The sequence below is a fragment of the Lepisosteus platostomus genome, chromosome 9 (assembly GCF_059453375.1).
Source record: "Lepisosteus platostomus isolate fLepPlt1 chromosome 9, fLepPlt1.hap1, whole genome shotgun sequence".
In the NCBI taxonomy this organism is placed as follows: domain Eukaryota; kingdom Metazoa; phylum Chordata; class Actinopteri; order Semionotiformes; family Lepisosteidae; genus Lepisosteus; species Lepisosteus platostomus.
The window spans coordinates 61,776,254-61,797,104 of NC_142619.1; the positions used below are offsets into that span (position 1 = coordinate 61,776,254).

Sequence of the window (20,851 nt, forward strand, 5' to 3'; positions counted from 1 at the left end):
TTTATTAACCAGTGCCTGAAATAAACTCGTTTTCGAGATGTCTTGATAGTATAAGCCTTAGCTAGCGGGATAGATGTTAGTTATACTGCAGTGAGGGGTAACCAGTGTTCCTTCTAAATCTTTAATGGCCTGTGTGCCCAAACATTTCAAGTTGTGCAATTTTTTCCCCCAGTGACAAAAACAGGTGCGCACTAAATTAAGTGTGTGTAAAATTGTAAACCTGAAATTATGTTTTGTTAATCCAGTCATTCTCATACAGTAGCTACTAAAAATTGCATAAACTGTTTTACCAGAAAATATGAGCTACTTTGTTTCTTGATGCAAATAAACAGGAAATTAATATGCATATTGCTTTATTCTTAAGTTCTGCAATTTATAATGCAAATAAATATCACTACAGTATGTACAGTGTACAAATAATCTAATTTATTTTTTCTCTCTCCTGTCTTTGGTGTTTGCCCATTCTGTGTTAAGCTTATCCAGACAAATGAGCCCTCCATCCAGTTGAAAGCTTTTAATTCTCATGAACACATCCAAATGACACTTTCCTAAGCGGTTTCTTCATTTGTTTTTGAGTGAATTCATTAAGCTTAAATTCCATTCACAGTGAACACTGGATGCTAGAAAAGTTCCCCCAATATCCATCAGCTTTGCAAGGTCACAAAACCGTTCATTTTTCCACAAGCACATTCTCCTGGAACTTTCACGTCCTGACAACACAAACATAAATATTTCTCGCAACGGAACAGATATAAATTATGACTTTTCGGAGCAGCAGTTTCTCCCACTTCGTCAAGCCATTCCATTTTAAATGAACTTGCAGTTCTTTTGCACCTTACGCCCTTCACCTCTTTCGATATAGTGAATTAATATTTAAAATGTTAAAAAATAAAATAAATTTTTAAGTGAGCAATAAAAATTTGAAAACAATTAGTCTATGTTTCTATGATATCGAGTAGCGATAATAATGCACACAGCCAAGCTGGGCCTCTTGCAGCCAGTCTCCTGTGGTCAATTTAGCATTTTTCAATTGACGACCGTGTTTGTTTTATTATCATATGTTTTTGGAATGTAATTTTTTGTGCGCAGTTCAATTTCCTATGTCCTCTGATTTCATAACCCGTGTGTACGCGCACACGCTCACAGCTTAGAGGAAACATTGTCCATAATGTACTTTCTCGAAAAGAGTAGGGGTGTTACCCCGGAACCCTGGCCAAATTTCCCCCTGGTCTTTACCAATCATGGCCTCCTAATAACCCCCATCTCTGAACTGGCTCCATCACTCTGCTCTCCTCCCCACTGAGAGCTGGTGTGTGGGGAGTGGACTGGATCATCATCCAGGTGGGGCCGCACACTGGTGGTGGTGGAGGGGATCCCCATTACCTGTAAAGCGCTTTGAGTGGCGTGTCCAGAAAAGCGCTATTGTGGAAGTTACAGTATGTGAGACACCAGCATTTTCTTTATATATTCTAGTATAGAAAGCACTGTTTTAAAAATCAGTCTTTACAAGTATTTTAAGCATAATCAGGTAGTAAACATTTAAAAAATGTGATTTTCCTTTTCTGCAGCATAGTCTTTGGTTGATTGCACAATGTCTTACAAACACACTGTATACAGTCCAAGGCATTTCCTAACATTTCCAACCAAGGTGCATTAATTCAGTAAACACCTTAGAAAATGAAATGTGTTGATAAGTGAAATATTGGTGAAAGGTGGTGCTGAATCCCTCAAGATCCCAGGGTCTGCTGCAGAAGCCTGTTAAGAGTGTGGACCAGGCTGCCAGGCTGTGATGACAGAACCGGGTCACTGGCTTCTGTCAGGAAACTGGGTGCAGGATGAGATCTTTAGATCAATTAACTGCTGACAAACCAGCTGAATGGGCCGAATGGAGTTTTGCAAACATCCTTATAACCCTAAAACCATCCTGTTGGTTTAAAACTCACATGTACTGTAAGTAGAAGGAACTGATAAGTACAAACATGACATCATGCTCTCACAGAATCGCCTCACAAGAGCACTATACTTTCATGCCTCAGCCTTCAAGTGTCCTGTTTTTTCAGTCTTGGATGATTGCTATATGTGATCTTTTGTTTTGTGATTTGGGTGTAAACATGTTGGATATACCTAAAGGCTTTACAGCCCAAACGTTGTGTTTCTTTTCGTTTCACCACTAAATATTTTAATGTGTCTGCTACAGTAACAGTAAGACAGATTCTGAATTTTTTGTTGCATTGAAAGATGTTCATCTGAGAAACAGGAAATACTGTACATTCAGGGTGCTGTGACTGTACTTGGGTGTTCTGGTTATTGATGAGGGAAACAATCTCTATGACTTTTTCTATTTCCCTTAGTTTTATTGTTTCTTTAAAGTTGATGTTCACATAGAAGCTGCATGAAGTTTGTCTGCTTTAATGGTTATTTGATGTTTAAGATAAATGACAAAACCTGAAATGGACTAAAAAGTCTTTATCATCATTATTTTATTTGGTAAGTGCAGAATTCATGTATACAAGTTTAAAATTATAAGTAATTTACAGAATGCGGTACACAATCTTGCATAGTGCAGCACAGAATTGACGGAGTGTAACAAGTTTCTTATAATGGTACAGTGTACGAGAAAGAACTCATTAGGAATACCGTGTACAGCCTTTCAGCATATTCAAAAATAGTTAGTGGAGTTTGTATCTTCACCCCATGTTCATGTGGGTTTCCTCCGAGTGGAAAATTGGCCCTGGTGTGAGTGTGTGTGTTTGTGTCCGTGTGTGTTCTGCAATGGACTGGTGTCCTATCCAGGGCGTATCCTGCCTTGCTCCCAGTGCTTGTTGGGATAAGCTCCGACTCCTCCTCAGCCCTGTAGTGGAAAATTGATGGATGAATTACAAAAGAGATGCTGTTTCTTGCTGTAGAAGCAGGCTAAGGAAGAGCAATTAGATGCCTTCCGGGATCCAAAGGAATGTCCCACACTGACCGGCTGAAACACTGGGAGTCTGAAACAAGCTGCCCTGCCACGTTGTTGAAGCCATTTCATTTTCTTACTTTTTAACTTTCACAAAAAGAGAATTGTTGCTTTCAACACGCAAGAGGTTAGTTGTTGTGAATTTCAAATGATTCAGATCTGTACTACCTCGCCGTACCTACAGATGTGATTGTCCATAGTATGTACTGTACACAATATTCCCCTGAAAATGGAATAAGAAACCCATTTTTAAGATACCTACTGTATATACCTAGAGTACCTATGTTTTGTACAAGGAATGCACCCTAACAATAGTAACAGCAGCTTGCTTGATAAAGCAGAAGTATTGAATTATCTTTTTGACACAAGAGCCATTCCACTGAGTCCTCCAGGGCGCCTGTGCTATATGTACTGTCTGCTGTTGGGCTCCTGCCCTGAGGGTCTCAGTTTGGGGCGAAGGGGTACGTTCTGTAAACATGCCCTTTTACTGTTTTTCTTCATCAGTAAGGAAACTAACAAGCTCTTTAGAAATCCAAGAACTCCTCTCATTAATTGATCAAGGAACAGTATAAGCTCTTTATTCCAGCACAACGAAGAGCACAACTAGCAAATTGTTTTTACATAAAGCAAATACACTCAGTTGGACTGCGTGTTTTGAATGAATTATTGCTGAATGTAGTGTATCACTTGTTTTTTGCGTTACACAGTGCTGAATAGTACTGAATAGCACTGAATGGGGAAAATGTCTTAAAGGACGTAATTATTTACTATAGCCTGCTTTATTTTGATCGGGATTATAGCTGTATTACTACACATCAAGCCCTCTGTAAGTTATGACTACAGGATTTATTTTTTATCTCGAATGTTGCTGATGATTTTAGTTTAACTGCATATTTATTTTAAAAATCCACAATGATTTTAAATGTTTTACAAATGCAAACATACACCCAACCAGCATAAAGAGTTTACATGGTTAATAAATAATAATAAGCCCAGTGGGAATCCACTATTCAGCAATGTACTTCAAAGTAACTGCTGGATCTGTTGGGTGAAAAACAAAAAAAACACTTGATTCATAAATAAGAAAATATTTACACGTTATTTTTGTGCCCAGAAAAAATGCAGGTACATTCATTGATAAAACTGAAAAGCTCATCTCAGAACATCTGAGTTATGCTTGCATACAATCCTACCCTGTCTTCAAATGCATCTCGTTATACAAAGGTCCATCTATCTAAATGAAGCTACTGCAGATGTAATATGTTATACTAAACAACTGCATACTTTTATACCGTTTTTGGTTTTATTTTATTGTAAAGTGTCTTGAGATGATGTCATGAATGGAGACTGAAGTACAACTGAAGATTAATCGATGGATCCAGAGATGCAGGGAAACTGCAAAGAAATATACTAAGAAACATTAAAAACACCACAAATGGGTAACAACCAGATGCACCTATTGAACTTTTAATGCCTCTCGGTGTTAGGAAAAAGGTTTGGTAAATCAGTCCTCAGTATTTCAGTGTTACTAACGACATATACCAGTCCTGAAATGGTAAAAGGTCTTTCTAAATACTTATTTTACTCCCTCCTTTCACTGGAGATATGTCAATAGCATATAAAATGCAAGTACAAAATTAAGAAAACCCTGGGGCTGTTCTCCGTCTGTCGGAGAGGGCCCAGGCCTCAGTGGGAGAAGCAGTAGGCTGGTGAATCCACAGGTGGAAAACCCATCTACTGTGCGCAGTGACGATTCCCATTCCTGGTTTTCCAGAAACACAACCCCAGTTGGTCAGAAACGTATGAGGGAAGGAAACACTTGTAGTGCCCACCCTTTATTCCACAACAGCATGTCTAGCACTGCAGAGCATTTTCAAAAATAGTCCTATGCCTCTTCATAGCTTGGGTATTTCATTGATTTTTAAGCTCAAAGAGTCTGTTCTTCATTAAGGTTCCTGCTAAGTTCCTTTAGCAAAAACAAAGATGAAACTGCTGGAAAAGCCACTGAGGCTTTTAAGATTAGGTGTGCTCAGCTTATATATTCAGAAGCAGACTTCTTATGACTTGCAGAGGAAAGCCTGCTGGCGCATTCTTCCTCCAGACCTGTCCCGGGACGCCGGTACCCCGGCCACTAGGACTGCCACAGCCTGGTGCCCAGGCGCTGTCCCCGCTGCTGTCCTGGCGCGGCCCTCTGTGCTCCCCCCTTCTGCTCCAGGACCGGCTCGTCTGGGCCCAGAGACACCAGGGCTCCGGGTCCCGTTCACGCCTGTAGCCGCTTCTCCAAGCGGTCCAGCTTGGCCAGGTTCTCCTTCAGCAGCCTGCTGCCGGGAGACAGCTGCAGGGCCTTCTCGTAGTACACGCGAGCCAGCACGTAGTCCCCCTGCACACACCAGAGACAGGTCACTCTGCAGGAAGCTCCACTGCCACCCCCTTCGCATTCATATTGCCTGGCCAGCTGCACCTGCTTCAGAGGCAATGCGAACAGCTCTGGTCTTGCTCCGCTCAATTCCTCATTGTAACAGCTTCTCCCAGAGGACCATGAATCATTTAAAGAGCTTCAGATACAGTTTTAAAAAGACACCCTGTATGTAAAAACACTTTCATCTGTATCTTTTTCTATTTCTAGACTTTATGAAGAAAATATTAACGTGAAGCTGTTTTGCCTTTTAAAGTTATGTCAATGCAGCTGGACAACAATGCAGTGGAAGAATCGTAAAGTACTGTGAACTTTGCTTTGCTTCACATGATTTGTTCTGTTTTCCTAAAAAGAAGTTGCCATTTACACAGTAAACTGTTCATTCAGCCAAGTCAACTTGTTTTTCATGCAGTTTTCAAAAAAGGAAATGATTATAGACAGCAAGTTATATTTTTCTGGGAATTTGTTTACAGGTATGAAAAGATACAATACAATCACATCAAGCAGCAAATCACAGACTTCTAACAAGCACAGACAGTCCCACACCCCAGCCTCACCCCCAGGCACAGCACAGTAAGCACCACACCCCAGTCTCACCCCCAGACACAGCACAGATAGCACCACACCCCAGTCTCACCCCCAGACACAGCATGGATAGCACATTGCCCCAGTCAAACACAACCCTGCCATACTACACCTTAATGTGCTGTATTCCCCCCATGTTCATCCAAGCTTGTGATTGGTCAGGATTGAGCTCCACAGCCATCCTGTAACTCTGTGTCAGAGGAGAGAGAGCGCTTTAGGCTGATATTTCACAAGAAACAATAGCCCACAGATAAAATCTTGAGTAATTAGTTAAAAGAAGGATATTAATAGGTGATAGACCTTGTGTTTTCTCTGCATGAGCCAGGGGTGTTGGTTTTCAGCACAGAGCATCTCTTCTGCATGATGCAGTAACTCTGTGTACTGTATGACCAAACATAAACCTGGCAAACAACCATTTCTTCTCCCAGTACTCCAGAGGCTATTTCTGCCTGGAATGGATGTTCCCCTCAAACATCTTGCATTATCTCGGAAAGTGTAGAAAATGAGGCCTGGTTGCGGGCCTGAAGTCAAGTCTGGGCATCACGTCTGAGCCATCAGTTGTTTTATACTGTGTCTTAGCCAGTACACACACTAGAAAGACATATCCAAAACACAAACACAGAAACGTTTGATCTTTACTTGAGCACATGAAGGATGCCAAATAGTTTTCCACAGCTGTCCAATGTCTCTGTTTTGAAGGAGAGGTTTCTTGATTCTTATGATATATAGTTTGTGGTGCTGTGTTTTGATTTTGCTGTTAAAAATCCATGAAATCAGCAGGTAGGGGGGATGAATGTGTTTTATTCCTGAATGTAGCACCGGGGATTAATTAAAAAAAATAGTTTCAGTGCTGTGAAATTAAATTTGATGTCAGATTTAGAGGATATTGGACATCTTGTGCATGTGAAACACCTCTGTCACACCTGAAGAAGGCTCCACGGCCGAAACGTTGTGTTCTCTTTCTTCTTTTTTTCAGCATGGAATAAACCTATTACTTGTTCCTTTGCAGCCTACGCATGCTGACGCAGCTCCCCACCTCAATTATAAAAGTATGTTTAGAATCATGTAAAGTATAAGGTATTGTATAATTCACCTCTTGTCATCTCCACAACCGGAAAGAACAGAATATTAACATGCTGTGTGGTTTATTTCTGTCATGTGTAATGCATTACTATCAAGTAACATTTTACTCTTTCATATCAGCAGTTAATTATTGCATCAGCTTTTTTGGAAATAGTAAATGCAGAATTAAGAAGTTCGATTAGGGAGCTGTGTCAGAATACAAAGGCTGCAAAGGAACGGGTAAGGGTTTTTTCCATGCAACAAAACATTGAGTTTCTTTTCTTTACCATTCAGCACGGAATGAACCTTTACCTCTTCCTATTCCTTTACCCCCACCAGTGCAAAGACGTGCTGGTAGGATAACTGGCTTCTGGGAGAATCAGCCCTGGTGCAAGCTAATACAATCAGTCATCACAGCAGCTTGGAATAAAAATCTAAATCACTTCACAGCTGAAGCTGTAAGTTCACAGGCGCTAGGTGGCAGCAGAAGCTTATCAATCACGTCCACAAAAAGTATTTCATTTAATGCTTAAAGCTTCCTACTAATGTGCAAATAATGCAGAAAATGATATTATTTTATTTAAATTTAGTCTCCTAAATTTAAACGTTTCGATCTTTGAAAGTTTATAAGTAGTGCTTCTTGTAAAATTGAAGAGCACATAAGAGTAATGGAAAGCTGGCTGGGGGCCAGGGGTACTGAAGGAAGCAATCACTGGGCTCTCGCTGCGCAGGAAGGCCATCTTATCAACGTCTAAACACAGCAGCTCCACATGCCCTTCCTCTGGCCGGACAGAGAATCCAACATTCAAATGACCTGATCTCTGCAGGACGCTGGACCAGCTCTCCACATGGCGTTACTTCTACTAAAACACGTTTGCATTGTAACTATTTCATCAAGGACATGCCTGTGCTACTTCTCTTTCATTCTTTTGTTATGTTAAAGGAGTTCTTAACCGTGCATCTTTCAAAAGATGGGTAACTAAACAGAATGTGCCCCTCTCTCGATCTGAGGGCGAGTACCCGCCGACCGACATGACCACAAGCTCCCCAGTTACTCTCTCGCGGTTTGAAGAAGCAGGGAGTCACCTGGAAAGCCTGTTCCAGCAGGTTCATCTCCCTCAGCTGGTTCCCCTTGGAGAAGTGCAGCTCCGCCTTCATGGCAAGGTCCCCCATGTTCAGCTGGATGGCCTTTTCCAGGGCGTCCAGAGCCTGTCAATCACACACAGAGCACCGCGGGTCAGCACTGCAGCGGCCTGGCACGCAGCTGTGACGTCAGTCATTAAAGAGTATTAGAAACCAGTATCACGGTGGCACAGCGCTTGGCATTGCTGACTCGCAGTGCTGGGGCCCAGATGCCCTACCCGTATGTCTGTGTGGAGTTTGCATGTTGCCCCCGTGTTCACATGGGTTTCCTCCATGTGCTCTGGTTTCTTCCTCCAGCGCAAAGACATGCTGGGAGGTTATTTGGCCTTTAGGAAAATTGGCCCCAGTGTGTCTGGGTGTGCCCTGTGATGGACTGGCGTCCCGTCCAGGGTGTACCTGGCCTTGTGCCCCACGCTTGCCAGGGCAGACTCCGACCCCTGCGTGACCCTGTATTGGGTAAAGCAGCTGGGCGGATGGATAAATGAATCTGATTTAATAACAGCTGATACTTCTGCTGCCCTTTTCCCTTCTTCAGCCATCATGTACATTGCTACAATGTGAGGACAGAGAGTGAAAAGCTCTGCAGACGGGGAAGTGGGGTGAGAAGGTGGATTTCTGCAGAAAAGAGTCATTAACATACAGTACTGTACTCCACACCCTCTGCCCTGTCGATGGAACAGGCATTTCAAACTACACTAATATTAAAAAAAACATTGGAGTCTGCCAAATTGTTTACAGTTTAATTTAATTTTCTCTCTGACTTCACAAGGGGCTCCAGCAAAGTCAAAAATGGAATGGAACACCGAGATGAGGGATCAGAGACGTGCCCATGAATGTAATTCGTTTTCAGCAGAGCAAACTAACCATCAGAGCTGCGATCCATTCTTGAAACAAACTGTATTTGTTGGCAGGGACAGCAGATGTGAAACTGCAGACACAGGGCTCACTCTTTTGGGAGAACAGGCACCGAGGAAGAAGGGTGAATTTCAAAGTTTTGTCCACAAGAGCACAATTGCCTTTGTCTTACTAGGGAAAAACAGTGGGGTCCCAAAAAAGAAAGGCAAGACACATTTTAACTGATCCTCCTGGATCCCTAAGGTAATTACTAGCTCTTTCACTGTAGCTGACCGACTTCCCTTTCAGAATTTAATGAGCCAAAAGGCAAGGCTGTATCCTTGAAGGTGTCCTGCTTTAAGAGCGCAAGAATGAAATGTAACCTTTGTTATACGCTCTTATTCCGGCTGGGTGTCGGTCTGACGTAGTGAATGTCTTATGGTGGTTTTTAGGAGATTGTGTCCAATCCAGAGGAAGAAATCAGAATCGCTGCCCTTTCGTGACATCACCCGTAATTGCGGAGGAGGTACTGTACATCACACTGCAGTGGCACAAACGATCCATCTCCCTGTCCACGAGGAGGAGAAAACAGACACGGAGTGCTGACACTCTATTGAGGCTGATGAATGATAATGTGGGTCTCCTGGGCTCTAGCGCCTGCAGTACAAACACGACGTCTCCACGGGTTCTATTTGCATACCTCATTGTGGCTTCCGCGTTTGCTGTAAATGGCAGATAAGAGTCGATAACATTCAACACAGGCCGTGTTCTTAGATAAAATCCCAAAGGTCATTTCTTCAGCTTCTTTCGCTTGTCCAGCCATAGCCAGGACCTGAGCCTGAGAAACAAGAAAAAAAAAGGGGAAATGAAATTGCTCTGATAAAAAGGAAAGCCACTGTACACGCTTAGGGAATAAAATGAGACGGCAGACGAGCTTTGGTGCTAACAGGACGTGTTAGAAATATTGATCTGATTGGAATTTGTTCTCATTGTCTGCAAAGTAATGTCCACGAAGACAAGATCTGTCAGGTATCCTGCAAGTTCCATTTCTTTATATCCAGTCTAATGTTGCTTTCCTCTGGTACAAAGTTCCCTGCATGCAAGCATCCCTCTCCACAGCCAAGGTCTGGCCACAAATATATAGGCAAGGAAGAAATTCAGCAATTCTCTCCCTTCACTGCCACATTATGCACGATGGTACTATATGCACGCCATGAATATAAAATAAATATTATGCAACACATTTTTCAAGCACATGCACCTCTATAATCTACACACATACAGTGTATATGTTCCATAATATAACAAACATTTTGTATATCAGTATATTGACAAATATTGGCACACAGGATTTTTTGGAAGGGCACAATACACAGAACGTGTCTCGTCCAGCTGTATGATTTCTCCCTGTGCTCATCAGGAGATCCGAGCTGAACCCCCTGTGAAACACTGGCTCAGTACTGTGGCTGCCAGACCAAAGACATATCCCCATGTGAAAACTGCAACTAAACAAAACCCTAAAGCACGCAGATCAACTCCAGCTGGAAGCACAGCGAGAAGTGGAAGTACTGGGGCAGTGAAGTGAAAACGGTCATTTTTGTTCCAAATTAGTTCTTTCAGTTCAGATGCTTTAGGTTTAGATGCTGAAATCTTGCTGAGATTGAAGGAAAGAGGAACCAGACTGCCAGATTGACCGAAGGATCAAAGACCCATTACAAACGAGAGGAGGCTCCTCAGCCCATTTAGTGAGTAGTCAGTTCATCCCAGGATCTAATCTGCCCGGCTCTTGAAAGAAACCAGAGTGTCGGCTTCAACAGCTGCCGCTGTGCTGTGTTTATGTGTTTGGTGATTCCTTTAATGTCTTTGTGTCGGAGCATTCATGCAAATAAGCATTTCACTGCACTTGTGCATAAGACAGATAAACTGAGCTGAACAACATGGCTAGGTAGTTTGTTCCATACCCCCACAACCCTTTGGGTAAAGATGAGCCTCCTGTTCTCATTTTCAAATGCACTTCCCCGTAGTCTCCACTTGCGTGCTCAGGGTAATGTTTCACTGCTCATTCTAAGGAGGCCTGCTGGGTTGACTTTGGGAGTGCCCTGGAGGGTTTTGAAGACTTTATTCAGATTAAATTGTATTCTCCTCCACTTGGCACATTAAATGTAGTGGGTCCTCTCGGAAAAGGGGTGTGGCAGTAAAAACTCTGACCAGCGTTCCGAGATGCCTGTGCTGTGGATTTCGGGATTTCACAGCAACTAAACAAATCCAGTCACACCAGGGACAGAACCGTGTCCCCAGATATCGCAATTCTTTGCAATCAGAAACCCTGATAAGCCGCCGGCTTCTGTCAGAAAGAGCTTAGGTGCCTGAACTCAACTGGAATGGTGTCATTTCTCGTCTAAAGAAGAAAGGCCCCTGCCCTGAGAAGATAGACAGATGAGACTTGATTGATCCCGAAGGGAAGTTGAACCCGCGGGTGCCGGTGTGCCAGTCTCACCAGTGCCAGCCAGATCTCGCCGTTGTCGGGCTGGAGCTCCGTGGCCTCCCTGTACACCTGCAGGGCCTCCTCGTAGCGCCCCGTGTTGTAGTACAGCGCCCCCAGCGGCGTCAGGATTTCCACCCTGCGGGTCACCTGCAAGGCCCTGCCACGTGGCAGAAAGGTCAGATCTCGCACCCCCCCCGGCTGGTGATTACAGAGCACCGTCTCCGCAGCACAGATTCCTTATTGATCGGCTTAGGGTGACGAGCAGCCTTGCCGATGAACAGAACCTTATTTGTAAAAACGTTGAAATGTCACGGTAAACGTTCCACAAACCAGCTCTCAAAACAAATGGTTTCCACCAGAACTTCTAAGTGAAAACTAGCAGAATTGTTTCTATTGAAGCATTCACCCCTGTTCTGCCACTCAGTGACACAGGCGACCTGCTGTGCCAGTACAGGGGTCATCACAAATGTCCGCGCTCCTTTTTTACAGATTTCACCCAGATTGTACTTCCTGTTTCAGTCCTGCAGCAGCCGTGTGAAGGAGTGACTAGGCTTTGGGCTCAGGACAAGATGGTTGTGGGTCTACCAGTGGCTATCTCACCCTGCAGCTCACTACTGAAGCCCAGCAGGTGTGAGCCTGGTCAGTACCTGGATGGGAGACCTCCTGGGAGAGCTAAGGCTGCAGCTGGAAGAGGTGTTAGTGGGGCCAGCAGGGGGTGCTCACCAAATTACATTCATAAAATTCCCAGGGGTGTTACTCCCGCATCCAGGCCAAATTTCCCCCTGGTCTTCACCAATCATGGCCTCCTAATAATCCCCGTCTCTGAACTGTCTTCATCACTCTCTTCTCCCCCCCACTGAGAGCTGGTGTGTGGGGAGAGTACTGGTGCATCATCCAGGTGGGGCTGCACACTGGTGGTGGTGGTGGAGGGGATCCCCATTACCCGTAAAGAGCTTTGAGTGGATCGCAAGTTTTAGGAATTATTATTATTATAATTATTATCCTAGCTGGGGCTCTTGAGCAAGTTTCTGCAGTCATTCTGCTCCACTAACACACCCCGCTGTACAAACAGGCACACATGAAATTGGCTGATTTGCAGATGGAAGCGTCCCCCCGCCCCCCGCCCCCCGTCCCGCTCACCTCCTGTACCAGGCTTCGGCCTCCCTGTTCTGCCCGGAGGAGCGCAGCAGCCGGCCCAGGTTGACCATGGCGACGAAGTGGGAGGGCTTGAGCTGGATGGCCTGCTGGTAGTGGGCCGCCGCCCCCTCTCCGTCTCCTGGGGACACGGGTGCTGTCAGGGTGCGGCCAGGCAACCCCCGGCCGAGCAGAGCGACAGCCAGCAGCCTGCACCCCTCCCAGCAGGGCTGTGCACCGGTGCTGGTGCAACGCTGCTCCTTACACCAAGCCTAATGCACGCTACGTTGTTCTACAGATTGCACCGACCAGGAGAAAGTGCACAAACTGGCCAGCACCCAGTTTGCAAGAGCAACGGATTCGCCTGCACCACCGCTGTGCGTCTCGTGTGACGAGCTCTTGAAATAGAATCGGCTTGCCTTGTTTCCCGTGATGACTAATGCCTTGCGCAACATCTGCTAAGCAATAGATTTCAACAAGGCGCTGCAGCGGATACAGGAATTGTTATATACTGCTTAGTATCGTCAGGGTATATGGAATGGGACATCATTTGGATGCAGTGGACCACACAAACGCCGGGGTGGAAGAGTGCCAATGGCAATGTAACTGCCAAGCTCCTTCATGAACCTGCTCCGAGTTCTTATTTCTAAACTCATCCAACAAAGGATCGATTGTTCTAGCATCGCACATGCTCGCCGTGATCACAGCCTGCAAGCGCCAGTTTCAAGAGACAGCAGATACGCCCCTCGCCCGCCTCAGTCAGGAGGGCAAGGCGCGCTGAAAGCTGCGGGCCCCGAGCCGCGGTCTGAGCTCCAGCAATCGTCCTAAAGGGGACCTTCCTGTCTCCCGAACAAACCTCTCCCCTCCTGGAAGTCACCCCACGCACCTGTGTCCACCAGGAAGACGCCGTAGTTGTTGTGCAGGTCCGAGCTGTCGGGGCAGTTTTCAATGCCCTGCAAGTAGACTTCATTGGCTTCGCCAAACCGCCCCTGAACAAGCAAACCGAGGAGAAGGTTTAGCAAGAGCACACACACACACACTCACTCACACACACACAAGCACGCACGCACGCACGCACACACTCACAGAGAGAAGCAGGAGAAGAAAATATTAAGGATGCTTACAGAAGAACTCTGGTTTATTAATCTCAAAATTAGAATAGATTTGTGATTGCCTTTGGATAAATGCAAGCTGTTAACTGAAACCCCTCAGAAGCTGGGTTGATAGTTTATTAAGCTCTGCTGAACGTTTCTCAATGTATTCATCGTTGCATTGCTATAACCATCATTATTTACTCCCCTTCTTCACAGGTGTCCTGCGCAGATCTCGAAGCAGTAGGAGCAGGACATACTGTATACAGAATTATTACAGAGCTGTATTCCTCTGATTCCAGAGTCTCCAGACTCTTCGAGACAGGACAGGGGTTTCTGGTTTCCTCTAAACTGAATTCATGTGTAAACTGCCCATCAATATTGATCTTAATAACAAGACAGCATTAAAATTAGATTATAAGACATCTCATGAATATTGATATGATTATTAGTGGTTTTCTACAGTAACCCACATTATGAGTTTGCCACAGCATTCTGCATATTCACAAGGAACTACTGTAGGCCACAAACAAAGACTTCACTTCATTTCACTTCAACACAATCACCTCATGTCTCAAAGTGGCTCAATTAATGAGGCTCTGCTGGCCTACTGTCAATTTCCAGTTTTCCCCTCAACTTAATCCAGGTTCAATCCTATCAACACGCAAAACTTTAACTTCTCTAAACCCTGTCTTGTGAGACAGTAGCCTGCAAGACAACCTCAGGTTAGGCATTGAAAGGTCAGGAGACGCAGTAAAAAGCTGCTGGCTGTAAATGTTCTTGACAGACATGATGCTTTTTGACAGGATTTTGCCGTGAAGAGCTGGCAGCATGTGGAGAAGCCTAAGGCAGACAGAGTCCACAGCTCCGATCCCACCCAGCATCTTGCGATGGTTGCGAATGAGAAGCCAGACTGGAAAAACATCTGAAGAAAAGCCCTGGAGATACTGGACAGCAATCGGCATTTCCATCCGGGCTGGATGTCCTGCAGTTTTTCTGACCAGGAAAAAACACAACACCTGCTACGAGCTGGCTTGGACACATTTATCCCAAGAACCTCCTGGCCTGACCAAGGCTCGGCTTAAACCCAAATTGCAACCCCCACTTCCATCTCTGTTTGAAATGTGATGCATGATGGCAGAGCCCTCTTTGGTAGATTCTCCTGCCTTCTGCCTGAACGCCAGGCGTGTCAGAAGTTGTGTACCAGGCCACTGAGCCCAGAGTTTGTGTTAGTATTCTGTGGCTCAGCTTCACAGACCCTGAGCAGCAATAGACTTCCTTTCCTAGATCAACGTCAGTGACTCTAGAATTAGTGTTACTACAGCTAAACCTCCTGTAGAAGTATATTACTGGCCATAGCATAGTATTAGACAGCAATGCAACTCTCTGCAAAATCTCAACCTATCAACAGACTTCAGCACAATCCAACAGACACAGTGCATGTTAGAACTGAAAAAGGAGCTAACAGTTTGAGTTCAAAAACATCTAATGCTCTTCACAACATCTCCAGTCTAAAGAACTGCAATAGCCTCATTCTGTCAACTCTGTAATTTTCTGCTTGCATAATGCCTATGATTGAATACAGCAATTAAAATGATTCTCGAACAACTCCAAATAATCTGAAAAAGAAATATCACCCCCCCCACCTTACTGAAGAAGTTATGGAAAAACACTCCCAAAATATTAATGTAAAAACATGTCCTGATCCAAAACACAGTCAAAATAATTATATTTTAAAATGATACATTTATACATAAGTTATAAATGTAATTTTATTCTGGTACTTTAATTGATACAGTATATCCTGTATGATCATTTCCCACAGACTTCGCTTATGTTTTAGAAGGACAAGAAAGTATTTCATTTTAAATGTCCTTAAAAAAAAGCCAGCTTTGTAGGATGAAATACAGTAGCTGAAATAGTTCATCTTAAGTGCCTGCAGTACTACAGCTGATTTTGTGTTGAAGCACGCGTACAGTGATGTGGAAACTGTTGGAGAATGTGATATAAGCAGTGAGATTGTGTCTTCGGTAGTGCTGGGGTCTAGGTGTTGTGGAAGAACATGTGCTATACCCACTGTCCTTCAGGGAAGGAGAATCCTGACAGAAATGTTCCTTTCCCTTTAAATAAAGAAAGGAAAAGCCGGCCGTGGTGGGCAAGCAAGGGTGTCTGGGATTCCCTGGGAAGGACAGTGGAACCTGAACGCCTCAAGAACACGCCAACATGCAGGTTTATTGAACAGAGAGCCAAGCTAGATGACCCACGTACAGGTGTGGCAGCAAACCCAGCAGCAATACTGTACGAAACTGCAGCAAAACAACAGCCAAAGGCAGGAACCACACTTCTGAATACGAAGAGACAGCGCGGATAAAATGGGATTGGTAATAAAAAAAGACATGCTGGCAGGATAACTGGCTTCTGGGAAAACTGTCCGTGGTGTGAGTGTCTGTGTCTGTGTCTGGCCTGGGATGGGATGGGATGGACTGGCACCCCTTGCTTGCTTGGATAGGCTCCCCTGCGACCCTGCATTGGGTAAAGCAGTTAGAGAATGGATGGATGGAGATCCTTAGTGTCTCCCGCTGAGCATTACTGAGCACACGGAGAAGCAGCAGAGACGGCAGAGCAAAGGGGAGGGCGGCGGGTTACCTGCTCGGCGAGCAGAGACGCGAGGCTGGAGTAGGCATCGGCGAAGTGCGGCCCCAGCTGGACCGAGTCTCTCAGCAGCTGCTCAGCCTCCGCCTCCTTCCCCCGCGCCCTGCAAGCACAGGGACGAGCTGACTGCGCGCCCGCTGCTCACCCGCCCCAGCCCCCTGGCGGCCAGGGAACGAGCACCCGCACGAGAGAGCCGATGACCTGCACAGTTTCGCTGTACCACACTGGCATCTGTGCCGCTGCGGGTCTCCCGCCGCCTGCACAGTGTTTACACATTCCAGCTCTTGACATTTCCTCCATCATGGGCCAGGACTTTCCATCTGCTTTCCTGAGTTCCTCTTCCTCTGGAGTAAATTCCCCTGGCTAGTGTTATTCCCTGTCTTGACTTTCGGAAGTGCACTGGAACGGGCAGTTGAAGCTGGTGTTGCAGTGGGTTCCTGTGACAGTGTGACATGTACAGCACACGCTGTACAGACAAACTGGCACACATGTACTGTAGTAAAATCAAGCCTTCAAGTGAGCATGCAAATGCCATTTAAAACCTTTTTAATGGGTTCTTCTGGGTTTTATTTTTAACAAGGAATGTTCTGATACCCGAAAAACTACTGTTTGTACGTGATGCATTCCATTTCAACTTCGTTTGTGTGTTGTATGAGAGCTCTCCATCTGCCTGTGGTGCCAAGATTTCAAAGAATTTGTAAAATGGTATAATATTTACATGCATGTACACAACAGGAGTGCACACCTAATGTGGTTCTGGTATAGTATGTCAAGCGGTGTAGGTTACAGATTCAATATAAAACTTGACAAAAAGGTTGAGAACAGATGAGATCCAATTAAACAGAATCAGATACCTGAAAATCCCACTGACATCAGTGCAGCTGGGCTGATACACAGTGGCTATCAAAAGTATTCACCTCATAAGATGTTTTCACATTTTATTGTGTTACAATAAGGAATTGTAATTATTTAATTGCTTTTTTATTACCATGGATTGACACAAAACACTCTACAAGGTGAAAGTGAGAACAAAATCCTCCTAAATTATAAATATAAAACAGAAAATAAATGATTAGGAAATACATTATGATTCCATGTTGTAAACACAGTAAAATGTGAAAAATTCCAAAGAGTGAATACTTTTAATAATCACTGTAAATATTAAATTTAAATATATCAATAATTTTTCAACACCATCATTTACACCAATTAACTGAAACTAAAATCTACTTGCCAAAAACAGACAACAGCAAAAAGATGCACAATTTTACATGCGCAAAGCTTTACTTTAAATTCATTGTCTAGAGATCCAGCAGTCGGGTGAAGGTGGAACATTTTAAATCATCTTGTCCTAATTAGTTTTGCAGGTCCAATTAACAGTATAAGGTTCTTGCTGATAAAATCACTCATGAGCTGTAAATCCATAAACTGTCCTAGTACGGTGACCCCTGGAAACAATCCTATAATCTCTTTAATAGAAATTGTGCATCGAGGATTCTACTTATCTATTTTTCAGTGGTTACTCATTACTCATCTGCATTACTCACACTGCAATAAAAAACCCGGACTAAAATTGCACCAGATACCACAGGATTGTCTGGAGCGGATGTGAGCCTTTGTTAGCGCAGCAGTGTTTAGCTCTAACTGTGGAAAGGCATTCTTTCTCTTTAATGCTGCGGGCACAGATAACGAGCTGCATTCCTACCACTTGAGAGCAGTGCAACACAAAAACATCTTCAATCCTGGGCAGTAGACGAGAGGACAGATTATTTATAGGGATCAGTAACACCAAGATACTGTTTGTCCTGGTCCTGGCATTCCAATCTGCTTACAGGATTTCATTCCAGCTAGAATTCCAACTACTACCAACCCAGACGAGCTCACGATTGTCTTGTCTGGAGTTCTGTAACAGTTTTTCCCGTTCTCTGAGAGCTCGTGATTTCAAGGGGCTTAGAAAACCTCCCCAGGACTGGAGAGCCCTGGTGTACAAAAAAACAGCTGTTTTTTGTTTGTTAGGTTGTGTTATGATCAAATCCTGCGCATGCGGAGAGTAAACTACTTTCAGCAACTAGTTTCAGGAGTTAAAGAGTAAAGTGGTTCCAGTATCTGAGCTAGTCTGACCTTGTTACAGAGGGCACTATTGTGCCACACTTGTGGGAACTCAGCATTAAGTGTGTGTAAGAGAGAGAGATGGTGTCTTGCTGAAGACCCAGGAGCAAAGCCGAATTGTGAGCTGCTCTCCTCTGCGGCATGGATCTCCAGGGTGCCCAGTGCCGTCTTTATCACCTGCTGTCCACCTCAAGGGACCAGAAAGAGGTGACGATCCACTGAACTGCGAGGCAGGGCTCATTCCCAGAGTGCACCAGTGACTAGCCATGCTCGCAGAGGCTGCTGTCATTGTGAGAGGGGGACCAGCCCTGCAGAGCACCAGTGCAGACTGGCATCCTCACCATGCAGCAGGCTGCCAGGCAATGCAAAATATTGAATGCACGGTCTCTGCACATTAATTACAGCACAGGCCATCAAATCTCCCTGCAAATATGACAATTACTAACAACTGTGCAGACAGTAATTCGTTCAATAATAATGTGGCAGGGTCCAAACTGGAAACAACAGCTTATACTAAATTTGGAGGCAAGTTGTTGTAATATGAAAAAGACATTTTAGGCATATATAACCCTACAGCTGTTTCTAAAGAAAAAAAATGTTTTATTTAATCTTTCAATGCACTTGGAAAAATAACACTTTTTTTCCCCGAAACCAATTTTTTGTTATGTGCATTCTTAATTTTTTGCCAACAGCTAAATATCTCCTTCTTCTAGCTGGTCGTGTTCTGATTTAGAGGCACATGGTAATGAGAAAATAAACCGAAGGAAATAAAGACGAAGTGAACTAAGTGCAGGAACTCTACTCCCAGTCATCACTGATGCAGGACGGCAGCAGCATAAAGACATTAAAGAACACTTTCTCACATCCAGACAATTGTGCCGTCAGATGCAGCTAATCCTCCTGACTGTGCAAAATCTGATTTTCAGTGAGCTTGTATTGTTGGTCTGTTGTGTGTTTGAAATCTTGTCTCGGGGGATATAATTAACACTGGGCACCGTGAAGGTTTATTTATATTCTGTACGTAGTGTGCGACAGTCTGAGGTGCCAACAAAGCAATTATTTACGTTTCAAACAAACAATATATGACGACCCATGGCACTGGAGAGACTTGAACAACTGCTCATGGCTGTTGGTAGAAAAGAATCGCGTTTCTCTTCAAGCGAAAGGCTCAGCTTTGTGGGCCAGTCTGCACAGCAAGACCCTGAGAGTTGGACTTGAGAGACAAAGGGCCTCATTCTCTAGTAGAGGAAGCCACAGCACGTTTAAAAAGTAGTGATAATGATATGCAGAATTTGCGCAAGGTGAATTTGCATGAGGCTGCAGTGAAGGACAGCAAAGACGTGTGTGAAGGCGCTGGAATATGCTAGGGAATGTGGTCAGGGCTCTGACCCCTGTGACCAGATCCCAGGTGGGATGCTACTGTTTACCTTGAGCAAAAATGAGAATTTGTTCTCCGTTCATTGACATACCTGTATGTGTCTAATTAATACATTCAACGAAAAATAAAGAGACACATTTAAAAAGTTAACACCAGTCTACAATCTAAAGCCAGGACATCTGCACACAGAGGGAACAGAGCTCTAACATTCTGGGCCTCATTCACTAAGTGGCAGCTGTGTGTTTTGAGTACACCTCCAGACTTGACTTCTAATGAAACAGAAAACAGGATGGATACATTTACTACTTATAATAATTAAGAATATAAGAAAGGTTACAAAGGAGAGGAGGCCATTTGGTCAGTGTGGAAGGCAGTAGCTAATTGATCCCAGGATCTCACTCAGCTGTTTCTTGAAAGAATCCAGCTTCAGCAGCATGGCCGGGTAAGCTTGTTCCACACTCCCACCACCCTTAACGTAAAGAACTACCTGCTATTTTCAGTTTTAAGTATACTTGACTTAAAAACAGTAAGAAGTAGTTTTAAATAAAAAATAGCATATGGAAATAAACATGGGGAGATGAAGGAGATCACAGATCCGCTGTCTTGGAATGCACTCTGAGCTCAGAAAGCCCCGGGAGAGACACAAGGCCGAAACACAGGTGTCGGCAGGGGAGCGGCGGTACCTACTTGAGGAGGTTGCCCAGGTTGAAGAGAGCGCGGTTGTGCTGGGGGTTTATCTCCAGGGCCCTCCTGTAGTGCCTCTCTGCCTCCTCCGCGCCCCGCGTCAGGGTGCCCAGGTTGTTCATGGCGCTGGCGTGCCGGGGGTACAGCCTGCAAACGTGGAGGCAGGGAGAAGCTTTCAGGTTCCACCTCAAGGCCGAAACCCGCAGGGCTCAGCTCATCGCACCGACACAGGACTCGAGCGCGGCTCGTCTCCTACAGCACTCGGACCCCACCACGACCTCAAACTCGCCATGTCCACGGACCCCAAGTCTGACAAGTGGCT

General features: G+C 44.6%; 1 protein-coding gene across 1 annotated transcript in view; it reads right to left on the reverse strand.

Annotated features, from left to right (window-relative positions):
• Positions 1 to 2,463: 2,463 nt before the first annotated feature.
• Positions 2,464 to 20,851, reverse strand: part of tmtc1 (transmembrane O-mannosyltransferase targeting cadherins 1) — a 129,679-nt gene continuing 111,291 nt past the window's right edge. Inside the window, exons 11-19 of the mRNA XM_088646086.1 lie at positions 20,533 to 20,676; positions 16,353 to 16,461; positions 13,502 to 13,604; positions 12,622 to 12,757; positions 11,494 to 11,638; positions 9,697 to 9,834; positions 8,106 to 8,228; positions 6,070 to 6,147; positions 2,464 to 5,336 (exon numbers count right to left, since the gene is read on the reverse strand). Of these exons, the coding sequence (XP_088502212.1) occupies positions 5,217 to 5,336; positions 6,070 to 6,147; positions 8,106 to 8,228; positions 9,697 to 9,834; positions 11,494 to 11,638; positions 12,622 to 12,757; positions 13,502 to 13,604; positions 16,353 to 16,461; positions 20,533 to 20,676 (1,096 nt within the window). The 3' untranslated portion in view covers positions 2,464 to 5,216. The remainder of the gene's footprint in view (positions 5,337 to 6,069; positions 6,148 to 8,105; positions 8,229 to 9,696; positions 9,835 to 11,493; positions 11,639 to 12,621; positions 12,758 to 13,501; positions 13,605 to 16,352; positions 16,462 to 20,532; positions 20,677 to 20,851) is intronic.